This window comes from Amblyomma maculatum, chromosome 6 (genome assembly GCF_055883805.1).
Source record: "Amblyomma maculatum isolate TAMU_Amacu chromosome 6, ASM5588380v1, whole genome shotgun sequence".
Classification (NCBI taxonomy): Eukaryota; Metazoa; Arthropoda; class Arachnida; order Ixodida; family Ixodidae; genus Amblyomma; species Amblyomma maculatum.
This window is the reverse complement of record NC_139349.1, coordinates 99,894,561-99,914,070: the sequence shown is the minus strand read 5'-3', so window position 1 is coordinate 99,914,070 and position 19,510 is coordinate 99,894,561. Positions and strand designations below refer to the sequence as shown.

Below are 19,510 nucleotides of genomic sequence, written 5' to 3'. Positions count from 1 at the left end.
TGTTCGAGCATACACAAAAGTGTCGTCGAATAGAAGCACTTCTCAAGGCTGTGTCCAGAACACCGCTACACGTTGCAAATGTGGAATGCAAAGAAAGTTTATTGAAAGTGCGGGTATGGACTATGAAGTGCGGGCCCCGGCAACTGATGCGCAAGTTAAGTAACACAGATTTCTCAGGCTGATGTGCACATGTGCGTGTTTTGCCGTGCGTACGAAGGGGCGATGTGCGTCGCACGCTTCCGATAGGAGTGGCCTGCTGCCATCGACGGAAGCAAGCGGGGGATTTCCTGCCTTAGGCAAATGGACGATGACAAGGTCGTTTGGCGGTATCGCCGTCTATCGAGACAGCGGGGGAAAAGGAGACGAGGACGCTCGCTGCCGAAACGTCACAATTGTTTCAAGAGAGAAAATTGGCGAGGTCGAGAAAAATGATACACGTATGCACACAAACGATGAAACAACACGGCAACAGATATGCGAAGGGCAAAAACAAAAGCATCAGACAGCGCGTAAGGCAAAGCCACACGTGGAAAGAGGTGCCGAGGCGACTGCGAGTGCGTTTACATCCGGAAAGTATATGAGATAAGAGCTGGGATGCGCTCGAGCCATCATTGTTTCGCTTCCCTTTACCAGTATCACCTCCTGAGTGAGGGCACCGCGTTGTTGGGGTGGGCAACCAGTGGGCTGCTTGTGAAGTGCACAACAGCGCTCGCACTTTGTGCGCAGCATCTTCGACTGTTACGCACCGAGAAGATTTTGGCTTCAGCTTGCAGTGCCGCTTTGTCTTGGCAGACTCACTCTCGGAAGACATGACGCCGTCCTTTGTCGTACCGTGTCGCACTTTCGCGATCCTCACGCTAGCCCTCTACGCGGCGTGCTTGGTCCACGCGGCGTGCCCGCGCAACAGAGGAGCATTTAGCGACTGCTCTTATACGACATGCACTCCGGAAAGCTGCGCAGCCCGAGGTCTCGAGTGCTGCCCCAAGCCCTGCGGTGGTTCTTGGTGTGTCAAAGGTAAGCGTAACGTATGTGTCCTAGAAACTATGAATCCTGCGAAAAGGCTATATTGAGACCAATAGCTTAGCCAAGCTCAAATTTTGGCTCGGTACCAGGATCTTGTTATAATAGATATGACTGAACCCTGAATTTGTGATGGTATTATAAGAGAATTTTTTAAAAAACCAGGAAATAAACCTGAATTAGAATTTGTTGCTTTCTGATTTTAAATATGTTCGCTATTTCTTTTCTAACAGGTAGGGTTGTTATAGCGAGCATTCATGAAGCGGGTTTTCAGACTTCGAGTAAACCGCTGTGCAGATCTCAGGTACACAGTGGTGGCTCCTTCGTTCTGTTCAGTGAGAGGTCGCATTGCGCGTTAAATATTTTGCAAGCAAGATCTGCATACCTGTGGTCAAAACGTCGCAGCAATGACAACAATGTTCCCCAGGTGTTGTTTCAAGAGCGTCGCTCTCAGGTAGTGTTCTGCGCGCATAAAATGTCCTGCAAGTAAGGATCACTTGCCATGACTTTACGATATACCCTCTTTTCTACTATGCTGAGTAATTTCAAGGCGCAAACTATTATATAAGTGGCCGTATTTGCTATTTTCGTGATATTTGTTTATCCACAATTTATTACGACCGTACCTCGTAACAGATATGGCAATATATCCGTACTGGTAGCTATAAACAAGTCCGTGCAGAACTATTTTTGTCCCATTCCTTAACAATAAGCCATCCTCCAAAAGTGTTTTTATGCCTTTTGTTGGTACTACCGCTCGGAAGGGTTTAATTTAGTTACGTATTATTTGTTGATTTTTCTAGCGCTCTTCGATGTGCACGATTTCGTTGTACACCATGGACACTCGATAATTGCAGCTTTCTTCGTGTAGGATTTGGCTTAGAGGAGTTAACATTCCAAGAGGCTGAATTGATTAGGTGCGCTTCAGTGAAGGGCCCTGGAAATTTATATCATATGGATATTTTCAAATGCGCGCCTTCCTTTCGCGTCCGGATCTCTCGCGCTTCCTTGAGTTCAGCACCCAAGTGCGCTGACCACTGAGCCACGTATACCGTGGTGGGGGAGGGAAGGGGAAGGTCTCAGCTCGCTAACAGCCTTCATATTCTAGTAACAGTGTTAATCGAGTCGCACTTTACGCCTGCCACACAGGAGTTGCCAGCGCGCCACGCCGTCCTCACAGGAATTGCCCTCTAATCCTGCCTCAACTTGGTGGCTGTGGTGGTAAGGTGGGGAATGTCACCTGCCAGCAACTGCGTTGCGAAGAGAGGGGATCCGTGTGCTGCAGAGCGCCCTGCAATAGCCACTTCTGCCTGGATGACATAGGTAGGTGTTACAGAGCATACAATAGGGCGACCATTGCTGAATGAGGTCTGGTACACCACTGAAGGGTTGATGGACTACTTGGGGGCAGTTCGAGCCCCAAAGAGATGCGCGAGCCCGAGCCTAGGTAGCCGCAGCCTTCGAGGCTGTGCTTTGCTTTATTCAATACCTTTTTCGCTAGTACACAAATGATAAAGCATAGCGGTTATTTATTCTATACTTTCAGTTTTTGCCACACCAGGATTATACCACCATATCTTTGTTGCGCTCATTTGCCAAAACTTCTTAATCTCTCATGCATCAAATTCTAGCACGCCGATTGGCCCATAGTTTATAGATCTAGAAATTATGACATGAACCGAAAAAAAAAAGACCTGAAAAAAGAAGCACCTGGGCGCTGCTGTTATAATAATTATAGACATTCATGGCAGCATTTCTGTCCCACATATGATGTTAAACTAATATTCAATTAGCCGGATTTACTGCCAATTCGAACGTTCTGTGGGAGAAAAAAAAGCTTGTATTAACTCCTCTTTCAAGGTAACTTGTTGCAGTGAAAATATGTATTCTATGAAGCAGCAAATGATATTTTCCTCGCACAGAAAATCAATACGGTAGGTTTGTGTGTGAAGTTTTTTAAAGCATGACCGAGTGCTTGCTCTGTCTTCCTTTGGCACGTACAACTTTTGGTACAATTTAGTTGAGGTAAAACGTGTTTTGTTTTGTGTTTTTCAGCAAAGGAGAGGGCACAATGATAGTCTTAGAAATCGATGGAAACCACCGGACCGTGAGAGAAGTCATGGAGGGAGTTACGACACATTTAGGACCGCCCTCGTGTATGAAGGCCAAAGCGACGCCCGATTGGAAAACGAATGCTGCGCGAGGTCACGTGGTGCAGTCAGGTGATTAGGACATAAAATTGAATGCACAAAAGTCAGTTCAAGTTCTGACTGCTTGACAAGCAGATGCGTGCAAATTGGGCATCAAAATGGTGGTACGCCACAGGAACGCTGCTCAGATGATGGTTGTGTCATAATTTTCATACAAAAGAGGGTGATTTTTGTGGCGCATGGAGGTCGGTTAGTCACTTAAGAGGTGTTAAAGGGGTAAAAAAAACACTGACAGAGGAGTATCTGCTGCGCATGCGGTTGTGCCGATCGCCGCTTCTGTGGCTGGACAACTGCTGACGGCACAGTTGCTATGAAAACTCACTTGCTATGATTATGGAAGTTATCATGGCAAGCCCCTCGCGTGCGAGGGACTTGAACTCAATACCTTTTCTAGGACTCGAAAATTCGGCTATATGAGCGGCATCACATTTGCTGTGACGCAAGCGATGGGCTCTTACCCATGAGGTTCTCGGGGACGTAAGTTGTCCCTGGCTATCGCTCGCACCCAACTGACTCTTGACTGAAACCGACCAGCCTACCCGTATGGGAAACAACGTGAATCAGGATACTAGCCCGGACTTGACGCTAGTTCGAACGCAACACCCGTGCACATGGACCAACCTGGAAGAGACTCTGGGCAACGACCATTTTATCCTTGAGACGAAGATGCAAATCAGAGTGGGCCGCGTGTCTGGTCGCCATCTGTGCCTCACTGACAGAGGAGTATCTGCTGCGCATGCGGTTGTGCCGATCGCCGCTTCTGTGGCTGGACAACTGCTGACGGCACAGTTGCTATGAAAACTCACTTGCTATGATTATGGAAGTTATCATGGCAAGCCCCTCGCGTGCGAGGGACTTGAACTCAATACCTTTTCTAGGACTCGAAAATTCGGCTATATGAGCGGCATCACATTTGCTGTGACGCAAGCGATGGGCTCTTACCCATGAGGTTCTCGGGGACGTAAGTTGTCCCTGGCTATCGCTCGCACCCAACTGACTCTTGACTGAAACCGACCAGCCTACCCGTATGGGAAACAACGTGAATCAGGATACTAGCCCGGACTTGACGCTAGTTCGAACGCAACACCCGTGCACATGGACCAACCTGGAAGAGACTCTGGGCAACGACCATTTTATCCTTGAGACGAAGATGCAAATCAGAGTGGGCCGCGTGTCTGGTCGCCATCTGTGCCTCACTGACTGGGACGCTTTCCGCTAACAGACTTGCTTCAAAACAGGGCGAGCGACTGTCTTTGGCTGAATGGGTGAGGCAGCTCCAGAGGGATTCAAAGGAAGTCACCTCCATAGTGAAGGCCGCAGAAAAAGCACCTGAGATCGACCTGCACCTCCTTCATCTGTGAGAAGCTCGAAGAGGACTTGTCCGAAGATTGTGGAAGCAGCGATACAATCGCAAGCTACGGAAACGTACAGCTGAACTTACTATTGCGGCAGAGCGCTACGTGGAAGAGCTAATGAGTTCCGACTAGCATAGACTCTGCTCAAGGATGCAGAGAACACTCGGCACAGCCAAAACCTGGTCGCTCCTCCGCGGTCTCCTTGACCCATCCAAGACCAAAGAGGAAACCTCTAAAGTGGTTGCCAAGGTCCTTCATAAGAAAGCGAAAGATAGCACTGCACTGCTGCATGCCCTGGACACGCGCTATATACTGACGGGTCCCACACCGCAGTATAAGGACTACCCCTTCAGAATAACTGTTCACCACTGGGCGACGGAATCACGGAATCAGAGTTTCGAGCAGTGCTCGTGAGCCTGAGAAGGAGCACTGCCACTGAGGCGGACAGTATGCACCAGAACCCTGACGGTGAATCAATAACTGCCTTGATCAGCTATTATAGTGATGTATGGAGGACCGGTACACTCCCACAAGAATGACGTCATGCTGATATAAATGTAATGCCAAAGCCAGGCAATCAGCTCTTTCTCCAAAATCTCTGACGTCGTCTGTTGGGAAACTGATGGAGCCCGTGGTGCCCAACCAGCTCCACCCACACTTGGAAACCAACATCTTCCTTGACATCATGTTCGGGTTCCGGCTGCATCTCTCCATTTAAGATGTGCACCATCAGGTAAAAAAAGAATTGATAGATCTTCCCGGCAGGACCCAGGCCCGTGTTGTCCTGGCCTTAGATCTGAAAGGCCTTTGATAACGCGTCACACGATGCCATCTTGACAGGCATAGCGAGGTAACATTATGGCCAATGAACTTCTGAATACGTGTTTTCCTCATGGATCGAACTGTTACCTTGGGTAACGGAGACGTACGCTCTGATTTGATACGTCTCATTGGTCGAGGTACCCCACAGGGCTCGGTGTTGTCGCCCACGTTGTTCAACGTGGCGATGGCAGGACTTCCTCCGCTGCTATTAAGAATTCCTGGTGTGCATCATGCGCTCTATGCAGACGAAATCACGTTCTTGATCACCAAAGGGTCCGACGGCCAGATCCAGAGACAGCCTTTAAGAAGCTATTGAGATAATACAACACTAGGCAACTGGAAGCGGGATTACATGCACGCCTGAGAAATCAGAACTGCTTGTGATTCGTGCGCTAGCGAGGACCCAAGTAGTCGACCGGAAAATCGACATTCATTTAGAAGGCATTCACATCCCTTGAATGGATCGACTAAGGGTGCTGGGCCTGTACCTGCAACGCAACGGCAGAGCGACCTACACTATACAGCTGCTCAAGAAGCAATTCACGCAGATGGCGCACTTGGTCTGCCGTATTTCCAACAGACGAGGGAGGTTCAAGGAAAGCGATACCATGCGAATCATGCAGGCGTTGTTAATCAGCCATGTGACGTTTCACGCTCCTTATCACAAGTTAAATCTAACTGAACTGAATCATCTGAACATCCTTTTGCAATCGGCGGTCAAGACAGCCCTCGGACTGCCCCCGTGTACCTGGACGCATCGCCTGCTTCAGATTGGCCCCCACAACACCCACAGAAGAGCTGATATAAGCTCAAAAGACCAGCCAGGTCACGCGCCTTCGAGACACGAATGGGCCGGACTGTTCTACGTCGACTAGGCTATCCGGAGCCGACAATACCGCTGCAACAGAGGTACCACGCTGTCTCACCCATACTGGCAGCTAAGATAAGAGTCGAGCTAGTCCACTCGTCTACTCGTTGAAACGTTGGCTCGACTTGCGAACTTAGGCTCCACCCTCTAACCTTTTTTTCACGTGCTCTTTCTTTCAATGTGCACGTCAGACAAAACACGGCTGCCGCTGTCGGTATTGCAAATCTGTTCGGCTCACCGTACGTTTTACTGCCCACCTTTTTCCGAAATACATCGGTCCTATTCCAAACGAGCAATGTTGGAAAAATGAATTAGGCTTCCGCTCGGAATGGTCTCGCTGGTTGAACGCGGCTAGTTTGAACATGGCCTTCTTCGTGGATATCATTCCATAAGGGAGCAATCTAAGCATTCCGAGCCCGGAATGAATTTACCCAAGTGCGCAGTTTCGCATTTTGCTACGTTCTATTGCATCGACACGTGACTTCACCTTGCGCGCCACTTTAGTAGTCACAGCTTGAAGTATTGTATGAAAAACATCCTTGTGAAGATGAATTGCAATAAAAAAGTAATGGTTTCGAAATCCCTTGCGGGGCTTGGCTAACTACTGCCATTGCTCGTTCAATGGGGAATCCGGCAAAGGTAATATGGATGGTACATTACGTGCCCAAGCTAGGGAAAACTGCACACGTCTCAGCCTATTATAACCTGTTTCGGCCTACAATGTTTGACACAGCACTGGAGAGCTATATGTGCTTCAGTTACATCTATATGATTGTAACCAGATGTCTCTATCTCATTATGATGCCAGACGGTGACTCATAGCTGAAATCAGCCTTTGTGTCCACCGGAATCCTCTACTCAAGACTACTGATGTCTCCTCGGTGCACCCATTGCGATGATGAACAATATAATGAAGCGATATTTCATTTATCTTTAAGCACATACATACATATATAGTATATTGCGTATACTGTAAGGGTTAAATCCGCAGATGGTTTTGCTAGCTGCGGGAGAGTCATGCAAAACCTCACAAGAAATTGTGAATCATTGTATGCTCCTTTATTCTAAGACACTAACAAATAAATGTTATCAAATTATTTGCTATCGTTCTCCTGTCATGCTTATCAAATACAAAATAAGAGCTCAAGGGGAACACTATGGAATGTTTTGATATTAAAACTTACATATATGCCGCACTTTGCCCAGTTCTACGAGGCAAGATGGGACACTGTATGGAAGAACTTCAATGAAAAGCCGTTCTAAAATATCGTATACTGCTCTCGTTTCACGTTCTCCGCATGGAAATAATCATGCGAACCTTTATCTGCATAATTAATTTTACGTGCAGATAGTTCCGCGGCACTTTCTGGTCATATACCCAGCTAGAGAAGGAAGCTCTGGAGCGAAGGTTAGGTGCTTTGTCTTCATGTTCTGTCCAGGTCTCAACTTCTTTTTTCCTCGTAGAGTTATATGACTGTTCGGTTTTTCCACAACCTACAGTGGATGAACATGGGATCAGGCCCGATTAAGAGCACGTAAATTTGTGTTGTTTCCGATGTTATTACAGAACAGGCCGAGCATACCGTGCTCATAGTTTAATGTCAGGATGTGTTGTATACGTCAGCAGGTGCTCGGCTAACAGTACGTGTTACAAAAGCGTGCGTTGCTTGCGCTCCGGAAATAATGTGCCAAAGAAGTTTAAAAGTGTGGTTATACAGCTCGGAGATATCATACTGTGTAATTTTGTTCACATCGATACACGGCACATTTGCTGCTTGCTGCCCTTCGAAAGTATTATCTCTACTGCGCGCTAGTGACTAATCTGTAATTCTCTTTTATGCTTTCTAGACTACCACAGAGAGCGATAAGACAAGGGTGGAGCTTCAGAGTGAGCAATAAGAAAATGTTACGAATTTCGGCTTTAAAAGACGCCAAAAAATCACGTTTCGCCAAGTGTGTAGTCCTGCCGCTGCTAAAATATTCTCCTAAGAAACGAGGTTCTAATATTCACGAAACTGGCATAAGGCGAGCAGCTTGTAATTTCTATGCACTTGCGTGATTCTAAGCCACAGCACCGCACAGGTTGCAGTTGTTGACCTCTTCCATTACCCGTGCAAGCTCTGCAGTTTTATTTAATATAGACCAGCACATAGCACGGTATTAACGCTCCTCCTTGTTGTCCATCGTCCTGTCGTCGTCATCACAAACTTTTATCCACAATGCTGTACGCAGCACGAGCCCAAAGAAACACTGACCTATACCCGGTCAAGTTCGGCCTGCACGGTACAGAGACCCGGTCCAGGCACGGAGAAAGTCAAGAACTAAATACGCTTCTGTGACGTGAAAGGCTCTCGTAAATACAAATCGCAGCAAAAAAAGAATGAAACTTGGTAAAACGTCCAAAAAAGCCTGCAGCAATCGAGCTTTGAGTTCTGGCTGCATTGTGTTAGGTTTGGGTCGCGAGTGCCGGGGTTGCGTACCGCTGCCAGCGGTTATTACGTGCGGCGCGCGGCCCCTCGGTAGCGTTGGCCTGGCGGCTCTGTGGATGGCGGACGGCATCAAAGGTGCCAGCAAAGAAAGTCTTCTAACAAAACAACCTTTACTGCAACATCATGAAGAAACGGGCAGTGAAGCTGACCCGGAGAGATTACAGACACTCTCACACAGCTGGTGTCTAGCGTCGTGCCAACGGCGCGTCAAAGTCTCTCTCGCAGCGGAGTCTGCCGCTGCTTTCTATAGGTTTTCCCGTTCACTGGGAAAGGGTAAACCCTCACAGGAAATGGAGCGCCCAACGTGTCTGGGCAAGATGGGATGACTCAATCGCAAGTGGTCCGAACGCATCTCCTCCACCTCCTGCAGACGGGCGAGGGCGACGCTCTCTCCCTCGAGCTCCAGGCTTGGCCGGCGTTTGCACACACACGCACGCACACACATTTGGCGCGTGGCAGGATCACGTTGAGACTTGTCGGCGGGAGGAAGCGTTGCGCGGCCGATGAACGGCGTCGAAATGGCCGATCCGCTCGCGGTTCTGCCTGTTGCTATGCGGTGGCCGCGTCAGCTGTCCCACTTCTCGGTGGAGAAACGTAACAATTTTTTTGTGAGAAAATAACACACTTCTTTAGATGCCACAGAATCACGGCCTAGTTTGAAGAACGTATTGCAGAACACAATGTTTCTGCTTCACTATATTGGCTTTGATTTCCGTGAGTATATAGCGAGCAGCTCGCGACTCCGCAGGGAATTCACTGCAGAAACACAAGAACTCATATTTTATTTATTTATTTATTTCAGATACTGTCAATCCCCATTGGGATTTTTACAGGATGGGCATATAATTGAACAATGACTACAATAATGGCGATACAAAGGATACAAATACATGAATACAGAAAAACAAACAGGTAGCAGGTGATAAACAATGTCATACACAGCATATCTAGGTAATAATGCAGTTAGACAAGGTAAATAATGTAGTAATACGATAGCTTTCATTTAGAGTATTGTAATTGGTTTGTTATATTTGGTTCAAAATGGTTTACGTGTTGTGTAGTAGTTCTTCTAGAAGGGTTACAAATTTCGGCAATGATGTGCTGTTGGTGATGTGGGGATCCAAACCATTCCATTCGGTAGTTGCACGTGGAAAAAAAGAATATCTAAAACACTCGGTACGGAAAGAATATTCTTTGAGAGTTTGTGAGTGTTTATGGCGGGAAGGTCTGCATTTATCTAAGGATATATACAACGAGCTATCTATGTTTAGTGCATTGCGTAATAACTGATGAAGTAATTTTAGTCGTGCAAGTTTGGCGCGGTTTTGTAAAGTAAGAATAGAGGCTTTTTTAAGCAATTGGGATGGCGAATCAGTGATCCTATATTTGTTAAATATAAATCTAACTGCCTTTCGCTGTACTTCGATTTTGTTAATAAGCTGCTGTGTATAAGGGAACCAAATTGTGTTAGCGTATTCGAGAACTGGTCGTATAAATGTATTATATGCTAATAGTTTAGTTTCTGGTGGTGCTTCATGAAGTCGTCTTCTCAACAAGAATAACCGTTTCAAAGCAGAAGATACAATGCTGTTAATATGTGCTTCCCATCTTAGGTCATGTGAGAGGATTAAACCTAGGTACTTATGTTGATTAACTCTTGTCAGTGGTATGTTATTTATGCTGTACGTGAAGTCGGACATTTGTTTTTTACGTGTTATAGTTAGGAAGGCGGTTTTTTGAATGTTTAGTTCCATTTGCCAATCCTTGCACCATGTTATCACGTCTTGAAGGGCGTTGTTTAAGTCATCGTGGTCCTTTGAAGAGTTAATTTCATTATAAATAATGCAGTCATCGGCAAAAAGTTTGATTTTAACTCTTATATTAGTGGGTAGATCATTGATAAAGATGAGGAATAAAATCGGTGCAAGGACGCATCCTTGGGGTACTCCCGATGTAACCGATGCAGTAGATGAAATTTCATGTTTAACTGTAACATACTGAGATCGGTTAGTTAAATAGTCCTCTATCCAGTTGACAATGGAGCCGTTGCCTAAGGTTGTTCTAAGTTTGCTAATTAGTTTTTTATGAGTTACTTTATCGAAAGCTTTAGAGAAGTCTAATGCAATTAAGTCAATTTGTTTTTGATTATCAATGCTTTGGGACAAATCATGTGTTAATTCTAGTAATTGAGTGATGGTGGAAAGTCCTCTCCGGAACCCATGTTGGACGGGTGACAGTGTGCTCTCTTGGTCAAGGTAACTAGTGATATGCTTTAGTATAATGTGTTCTAATAATTTTCCTACCGTGCATGTTAACGAGATTGGTCTGTAATTTGAAGCATCATCTTTGCTGCCTGTTTTGTGTACAGGAATTACTTTCGCAATTTTCCATTCTTCAGGAAGAGAACAAGTAGATAAGGATTTAAGAAACATTAAATGCAAGTATTTGGCGTTTACTTCGGCATATCTGTGAAGAAAAGTGTTAGGAATATTATCAGGGCCGTTCCCCTTTTTAGTATCAATTGATAGTAGCAGGTTCAGTACTCCAGCCTCAGTTATCGTTGGCATATCTAATGGTCTCTGGCAGATATGATCAACCACCGGAATCTGGCCATTATCAGCTGTGAACACGGAGTGAAAATATGCGTTTAAAGAGTTGGCGAACTTTTCGTTTTGGTCTCGCGAACTGAAAGTGTTTTTTTGCTTTTGGGGATTAAGGTACGTCCAGAATTTTCCAGGTGAATGTTTCATAAAGTTAGGAAGGGTATCTGAAAAATAAATTATTTTAGCTGTCTTAATCTTTGCTTTCATTTCACTGATTGCGTTCGTAAGCCTCTGTTTTATTTGAGAGTCATTTTTTAACTTTAAAGATTTTTTCAGTCGTTTTACTTTGCGGTTCGAGTGAATAACATCACGTGTTATCCATGGGTTATGTCTATTTGATCGTTTGGTTTTTTTTGGCACATACTTGTTGACACAGTGTGATACAATGGCCTTGAAGCTTTGCCATAGTGTATCTATATCTGTGCCTGGACAATTATAAAGTTCTTGAAATGATTCAAACTCCAATATTAGAAAATTAAGTATGCTTGAATCATCAGCCTTTGGAAAGTCTAAGTAAGTTGTTTTGGAAATGGAGTGAATTGTTGCGACTTCAGTTGGAGTAGTGCATAACGTCAGTTTATGGTCTGATATGCCATCTAGAACTGCTAACTTAGTGTCGTCAATTGAAAAATGATTGCTGAGGAAGATGAGATCAAGAATGTTAGATGCATTACCTTGAACACGTGTGGGTTCGTTAACAATTTGCAAGAAGTCAAAACTAAGCATAATATCAAGAACAATTTCAGAACCAGGAGAGCGGTAGCACATAGTTTCCCAGTTTATATCTGGAAGATTGAAGTCGCCAAGTAGAATAAGTCTGGCTTTTTGTACATGACGCTGCATATATTCGTACAGTGATACTATTGCACGTTCGTCTGCCGAAGGACTGTGGTATACGCAGCCAACAGTAATGGTAGTATTTTCAAAAATCAATTTACAAAAGAGTGCCTCAATACCCTCGACCTCCGGCAGGACTACGAAAGGAATTTTTTTGTTTATTAATATAGCCACACCTCCTCCTCGTGTTAACCTATCTCTGCGAACAATTGCATAGTTTGGGGGTGAAATTTCATTGTCACATATATCTTCAGTTAGCCACGTTTCCGTAATCGCCAGGAAATCAGGTTCGAGGCCTATCAGAAGCGATTCCAGTGATTCCAGTTCATTAAGAATACTACGCGCGTTTACGTTCGCAAATGTTATTGATTTCGTTTTGGGGGCTGCCGGGGGCGTAGGTTTGGTCCAGTACCTTGCTGGTTTTTTTCGTTTTTATTCTCGCTTGCATGTGTCTTGTAGGGCACTCGACGCTTATTTTCTTCATCCCATTGGAAAAGTTCCCCGTTAATGCGCACTTTATCGTAGACTAGAGCTACCTTTGCACCACGATCTTTCATTTCTTTTACACTATTCCACAATTTTTTTCTTATGTCACGTACTCGGACGGAGAAGTCTTCACTGATCGAATAATCTGAATCTTTAAGTTTACGACAGTTTTTTAGCACCAGTGTCTTTTCCCGATAATCAAGAAGTTTTAGTATTACAGGCCTGGTTTTTTCAGCTGAAGGCTTGCCCAACCTATGAATGCGTTCTATTGCAACAGGTTCAATTTCAAGGATGTTCTTGGCAATGCTTTCATTAAACATCTGTTCTAAGGAGTCGTTATTTTCTTCAGGATCTTCTGGAATGCCGTATACCAACAGATTACATCTTCTCGAGCGGTTTTCCAGATCATCCAGTTTTAGTTCCAACGCGGAAACAAGTTTCTGCAGGCTGGCGACCTGGTTTGTGCATTCCGATAACTTTTTGTCAAGAGCTGCCATATTTTCCAACTTCGCTTCAATAGATGTTAATCGTTCCTCTTTGATGCTTTTTATGTCGCCAGCAATTGCTTCCAGTTGTTTGGAAATCTGAGTGAGCTCAGGACCGGGGTTTGTCTCGATATCCCCCGCTAGCAGCAGTAGTTCAGCAAGGTGTGCTGCTAAATCACAGAGTGAAGGACACAGCAACCTTGGGCACGGCAGCACAATAAGGAACGGGTCATCTGAGCGAAGACATTTACCATAAAGTCTTCTTACCTGCACGATATAGGCGAAAAGATTATGCATCCGCATGCCGCTGTTGCTGCCGTGCCCAATAATGCCGGGTATAGTCGAGCCTTGCTTTATACTGAATGGGTCGCAGAGCGCCATCTGGGCCGAAGTGGGGATTCCGTCGATGCAGAGTGTCACGGTCGGTTGTCGTTGGAAGCCGAAATCGTCAATGACCGCCGTCGCCACAGGCCGGAAGGAGCAGGAGTGGTCTATCTCCCGCGTTGTTGCGGCCTGCGTCATGGGGCCATGATAGTCTTGTGCCGTTGATATCACCAGCGTAGTGGCGAGGATCTGCACGATATAGGCGAAAAGATTATGCATCCGCATGCCGCTGTTGCTGCCGTGCCCAATGATGTCGGGTATAGTCGAGCCTTGCTTTATACTGAATGGGTCGCAGAGCGCCATCTGGGCCGAAGTGGGGATTCCGTCGATGCAGAGTGTCACGGTCGGTTGTCGTTGGAAGCCGAAGTCGTCAATGACCGCCGTCGCCACAGGCCGGAAGGAGCAGGAGTGGTCTATCTCCCGCGTTGTTGCGGCCTGCGTCATGGGGCCATGATAGTCTTGTGCCGTTGGTATCACCAGCGTAGTGGCGAGGATCTGCACGATATAGGCGAAAAGATTATGCATCCGCATGCCGCTGTTGCTGCCGTGCCCAATGATCAATGATTGAGGCCATAATAAAATGAACAATGCACAGTCTCGTCTCATCTAACAGGAGAAGGTTGTCCCCGCACCCCTCCCTCGTGTGTGAAGCCTGCCTGTCTAGGGACAACCTCTAGATAACATAGAAAGAAGAGAGAACTAACCACTTCGAGTAAGGCTAAAGCCCGAATAAGGTCTAAACCAGATGCCAGTGCCCGGCCCGGGCTCACAACATGCGCCCGTGCGTGACTCTAGGTCGGTGAGGTGTCACAATAATGCAAATTGTTGGCTGCATATATTCACGGATCTTGACCAATTTTTCGCTCAACAAGTCTTAATTAACCACCCGTTCTGTACTTTGAAGAAAGAATATCAACAACCTTATGTCGCGGTTACACCATGAGAGCACGTATACTACACGCCAGGGTATGTTCGTGCAAGCAATCTGACCGTGTCGTTCATCGTTCAGCCAGATAATTAAAAAGATTAACATATCGTCTTTGCCAAAAGTAAATAGGCAATAAGGGTTTGTTTCTCAGCGGTAAAGTAGCGTCCACTTATGGTAATCTTCAGGACTATAATTGTTTTTAAAGATGAGAGTGGTTTCTTTGCCTTCACGTGGATCTTCAGCTGAAGTTGTCGCCATAATCACTAAAGGGAAAATGTTTCTTGGTTACTTCTGGTGAGCATAGTACACAATGTTGATCAATTCCCATGAGAGCAGTGAAGCTGCGTAAGCATGTGCGGGTCATCAAGGAAAAATATCCGAGACTAATACGAAAGGTATAAACGTTAAGGAGGCTTAAGTATCAAAACGCCACATGCTGCACCGGATAGCGTTTAGTCCATCTGTTTCTTGCTACGTAATTTGCCAGAAGGTAGGCCTCATAGGTGTGGGAGTGCACGGGCTGAGAACCGCGTGATGTGTGTGCTATATATGTTTTTATTAAGGAGTCGCCTTGAGTGTTGCGTTGTACTTTGCAAATTGCAAAATAGCGAGCGTTCGAGCGGTGAGGTGAAATGAAGATCTGCTCGCATGTCAATCCAGATTCAGGGGGACGCCCTCGGTTCCGACGCGCTACCTTTCGGTGCCCGACGTTCGCTTCCCCACCGGATGGCTGCGAGGGTCACCGTAACAACGTAACCTGCCTGCAGTTAAGCTGCAAGTCCAAGGCATCGACTTGCTGTCACGGACCCTGCGGGAACCCATTCTGTCTGAAGCTATGAAGAAGCTGCATGAGTAACCTGTTCACCTCACGTTGAAAAAATGCAAGAATTATTGAATAAATGTACTGCTGTGTTTTTGTAATTACAACAAAGTACTGCTGACTACCTTTTCGTAGCACACTCACAACTATCTTAAAAATGATGAAAGTAAAGGTAAACACGTTCGGAAGCACTAAATTGCATGTCGTGTTGAGAACGTGATAGCCTGAGAATGTGCGCCGTAAATAAAGAATTTGAATGAAGCATTGAAGAGTTTTATGTGTTGTATGTGGCACAGAGAATTACAAGCAAAACTACAGTACCTCTCGTTCTGCATGCATAATAAGTAGCACATTTAAAATAGGTTAGTAAAATGTAACGAAAACTATTGAGCCATACAAAGAAGTTGAGTTGTTAAAGCAAGCGATGAAAAAAAATTCCTCTTTGCATTTCTGTCCTCTGGAACATTTAGCTACAAGTGACGCGCACAGTTACAATGCAGATTTCTCGGCAGTTGCGCGTTGTGCAGAACCCTTCATGAGGCGTTTATCAGCTGTGGAACCGAATAAAACGCAGGAAAAGTTTTCCGTACTTCCATATTTCAGAAACGCGGCCAGAACCATTTTAACTTGGCTATTAGGCGAATAGAAGCATCCGAACTATAAAGAGTTTGACAGTTTTGTCAGGTTTTGCCCCTATATGTTAGGAATCACGCAAAATGAAGGATGGACGAGGGGACCCATGGCCACAGGTGGCACAGTGGGTGCGGAAAGAGCATATGAAGGGATGTGTGATTTAGAAAAACTTCTTGTTGGGCGAGTTGGTGCATTGCTTTAAAGGAACCAAGATGCGCTTGGCTCTTGGTTCCTTTAAAGGATGTGTGATCTATGGCCTTTATGCACGTCTTCGTTGCCGGCAGTAAACGTGTGACAAAGTCCTATTGATGCCCCACACGTTTGTCAGCATTGAATTTCGGCTCGAACGAGGAGTTCCGGTTGCCGAGTCAGAAAGACACAAGTAGGCTGCAAGCCCCTTGTAACCAATACTCGACGTGCGCCCAGAACACTTGTGTCCTGAAGAAAGGTGCCGATGTATATTCGTTCCTCTAAACTGAAGGAAACTTCGGGGGATAGAAGAAAGATACTAAGCATTTCTTTTATTCTGCCCGGAAAGACAGAGCATGGTTGACAGTACACCATCACTGTTAGGACAAGTGCTGGCTTGAGTCAGGGCGATGGTTACCACACTGACATCGGGGCCTAGACCATAATGCCTGGAAAAGCGGTAGAACTTGCACAGCTTAGTGACGCGCTACACCTGGGTATCCCATATAGGGCAGTTTCTACTAGTGCCCAAACCAGTTTAAGAAAAGCGCCACGACTCATTGATGAATGACTCATCGAACAAAGAGAGCAGTCAGAATACAGCGTTGTATTCCGATAGCTGGGACGCATCGAGTATAACCTGCGTAAGGAATATCTGGCAGTGAGAAGCAAAGGTTCCCACCAGCAGTGTAATCCCGCGCATACGAACATTGTACAGTCGGCAAAAACATGCACGTTACGACGTGGCCAGGCAGTAACCGTATGCACCGGATGAATGAGCATAATGATATGCTGCCTTTTGTAGCGCAGTGTTCGCGCTATGCCGACTCAGCGACCAGCACCTAAAACTAAGGAACAACTACTGGGTGCGGAAGTCACAGCAGATCGCGGCTTTTTAGTTGACACGAGCGCGAGCGCACACAAATATACAGTACGCGCTTGAAGAATCCCCCTTTATCATCGAACCATGCACAAAAAAGACTATCTACTGTGACGTGCGAATTTCCACTTCACATGAATTGTTTGCTTTGATTAACGTTAAAGATAAGGATTGTTTATTTCTTTGCAAATTCAAACTGCATGTGCCTCTACAGGGATCGATGTCTCTGGTACGAACTGTACCTTCGAGTGCTGCGGGCATCGATGTACAGAATGAGCGCCCACTGTACTCACCTCTGACGCACCATGAGACCGATGGCGGCGCACTCGCCCGGATCGCACTCGGTGTAGGTATATATATTATGGTGAGGCTACCCCCCAAAAAAGCATAAAATAATGTGCCTCTGCCCGTGCCACTAGGTATAACGGGCTTCGGGGTAGGTACAGTCGCCGAAGACGCCCTCATTGCTGGGGCATGCACCCATGGCGGGGTAAGTCGCTGCGCACAGCAGCAGCAGGACCGTCATCACGGCAGCGCTAGTCTTCATCTCGCAGAGTGAAAAAGAAGAATCGCTTTTTAGACAGTTGTAGCTTGCTGAATCTAACGGGCCGCCGGTCGCTAACCTAGTATATATAACAATAAATTGGTACACTATCAGCTTGCGGGCGGAATCACAGGTTTCATTTAACCACTCACAGTAAGTCGTTACGAAACGTTTAAGAAAGGAAAGCTGCACAAGCGCTGCCTTGCAACCGCGTTTTTTATTGAAAGGTATCTCAAGTGTAAAACACAAGTAATCACTTCGTGATAAGAAGATAGATGTTGCAAACGTGTATAAACGTCTCCAACATTCTGTACAAAGAAAGTATTGGGGGCTACGAGAAGCCCAAGGATACCAGCACGTGCCACCGATCCCCTAGCATTCCCGAACAAGACTCCTTCCTGCGGTATTTTAATAGAAACATTAGGGGCATCTGCGCATTTTCCTTTTTTTTTTTTACGTTCTGCCTTCAATTCAATTGAAGCATGGGTCAGCAGGTGCTTGTAACAGTAATAAACTAAAACAAAAATAAGAACCCTGCAATCGTGTACACCACGTGAGCATTTGTGCCGTTCAGACCGGTCTATTGGTTGAAATTTTTATTGTTTGCGCCTGTCCTTACAGCACGATGAAGTATTGTTTAGGGAAAAAGAAAAGTTTATGCATCTTTGCCACCCTGAACTTTAGAAAGTGACGAAGTTTACACGCAGGCATCCTCCTTTCAAATTCTCTCCTGTTCCACTCAAGGGTAATGGTTCTCTATCGCACCAAACTGGCTGCTGGATAGAATTGATTTCTTTCATTTAACCATGATTCGATTTCAAGTCCAGGTTCGCAAACGTATGTGCTGCGTACCGCAGTCAGGTGTTATCAATATCCAGCAGCACCAAGCGGGCTGTACTATTTCCGTGGCTTTAAAAAGCTTTTCGATGCTTTCCTGACTCATTTTTGGAAAGCTCTGTAACCGCATTTGTGTCATGATGTATGTTTTTTTTTTTAGCTCAAACAGAGACAAGGAAAAGAAAGGCGAGACGTACACACACAAGCGCTATATCTGCACCACTATACCTCAACTCCGTCACCGCCGTCGTACCATACAGTCATCCCACTGTATAACGCATTACAGGACGCAGTGATAAGATATACTGCAAGTCGCCGTTTTTTCCCCTCAAATACCCATTTCATGTCATGTTTCTGACATTTTCATGTCAGAAAGTGCCCACCAGTCCGGGTTTCTAGAGGCCAATGATCAGCGATCAGCGGTTTCTTCAGATTTAGATACCGCATTAGAGAGCATGCAGCGCTGATGTCTGACAAGCAGCAGGCATATAAGACAGAGCGATCTTGTTTCTCATACTCATAGCTGCTTTCGGACGTTCAAACTGAATGCCAAACTAGACAAGGCAGGATGGCTTCTCACTGAAATAAAGGAGGAGAGTGGAAGAAAGAGGGGAGAGATGCTAGCGAGCGCTAACTGAACACTAAATGGTTTATTCGAGTAGTAAACTATAGGAAACAAATCTGTATGTGAAGCTGCGCATTAAAATTCCAAATTTACAATAAATCTAGAAGCAGCAGTTAATTCTAACTAGGTGAAATAATGACACAGCATTTCTGTTACTGCTGCCGATTATGCTGGTAAGTGTTAATTTCTTTTTACCTTCGCAAATGAAACATGCAATAGTTCAATCGACTGAATAGCTAAATTCAACTGAAGAATGAAGGAACCCTCCAACTCCCTTTTGTCTAATTCAAATAATTTATTCGTTTGTTTATATATTTAATTATTAAACTTATCGGCTAAATTAGCAAATAACTAATTCTTCAGAATCATAAAATGACCCGTCAATTTTAAGCAATAGATAAATTCAAATAATGAGTAATCCGTGTGAATAATCAATTATTAATGATTAAACATGTGTTGAGTTAATTATCTATTAATGCTATTTACATAAACTAT

At 45.4% G+C, this 19,510-nt stretch overlaps 1 protein-coding gene across 1 annotated transcript; it reads left to right on the top strand.

Annotated features, from left to right (window-relative positions):
- Window positions 1–516: 516 nt before the first annotated feature.
- LOC146186405 (uncharacterized) lies at window positions 517–15,571 on the top strand. The gene is made up of 3 exons (XM_084607177.1): window positions 517–1,014; window positions 2,170–2,343; window positions 15,148–15,571. The coding sequence occupies exons 1-3, from the start codon at window positions 810–812 to the stop codon at window positions 15,324–15,326; spliced, it is 558 nt and encodes a 185-aa protein (XP_084463303.1). The 5' UTR covers window positions 517–809; the 3' UTR covers window positions 15,327–15,571.
- Window positions 15,572–19,510: the final 3,939 nt, after the last annotated feature.

What these genes read in the sequence shown, in the direction of transcription:
- LOC146186405 (XM_084607177.1), top strand. Translation starts at nt 810, where the DNA reads ATGACGCCGTCCTTTGTCGTACCGTGTCGCACTTTCGCGATCCTCACG. An exon ending in TGGTTCTTGGTGTGTCAAAG is followed by an intron (nt 1,015 to 2,169) that starts GTAAGCGTAACG and finishes CCTGCCACACAG; the next exon opens with GAGTTGCCAGCGCGCCACGC. An exon ending in CTTCTGCCTGGATGACATAG is followed by an intron (nt 2,344 to 15,147) that starts GTAGGTGTTACA and finishes ATGTCAATCCAG; the next exon opens with ATTCAGGGGGACGCCCTCGG.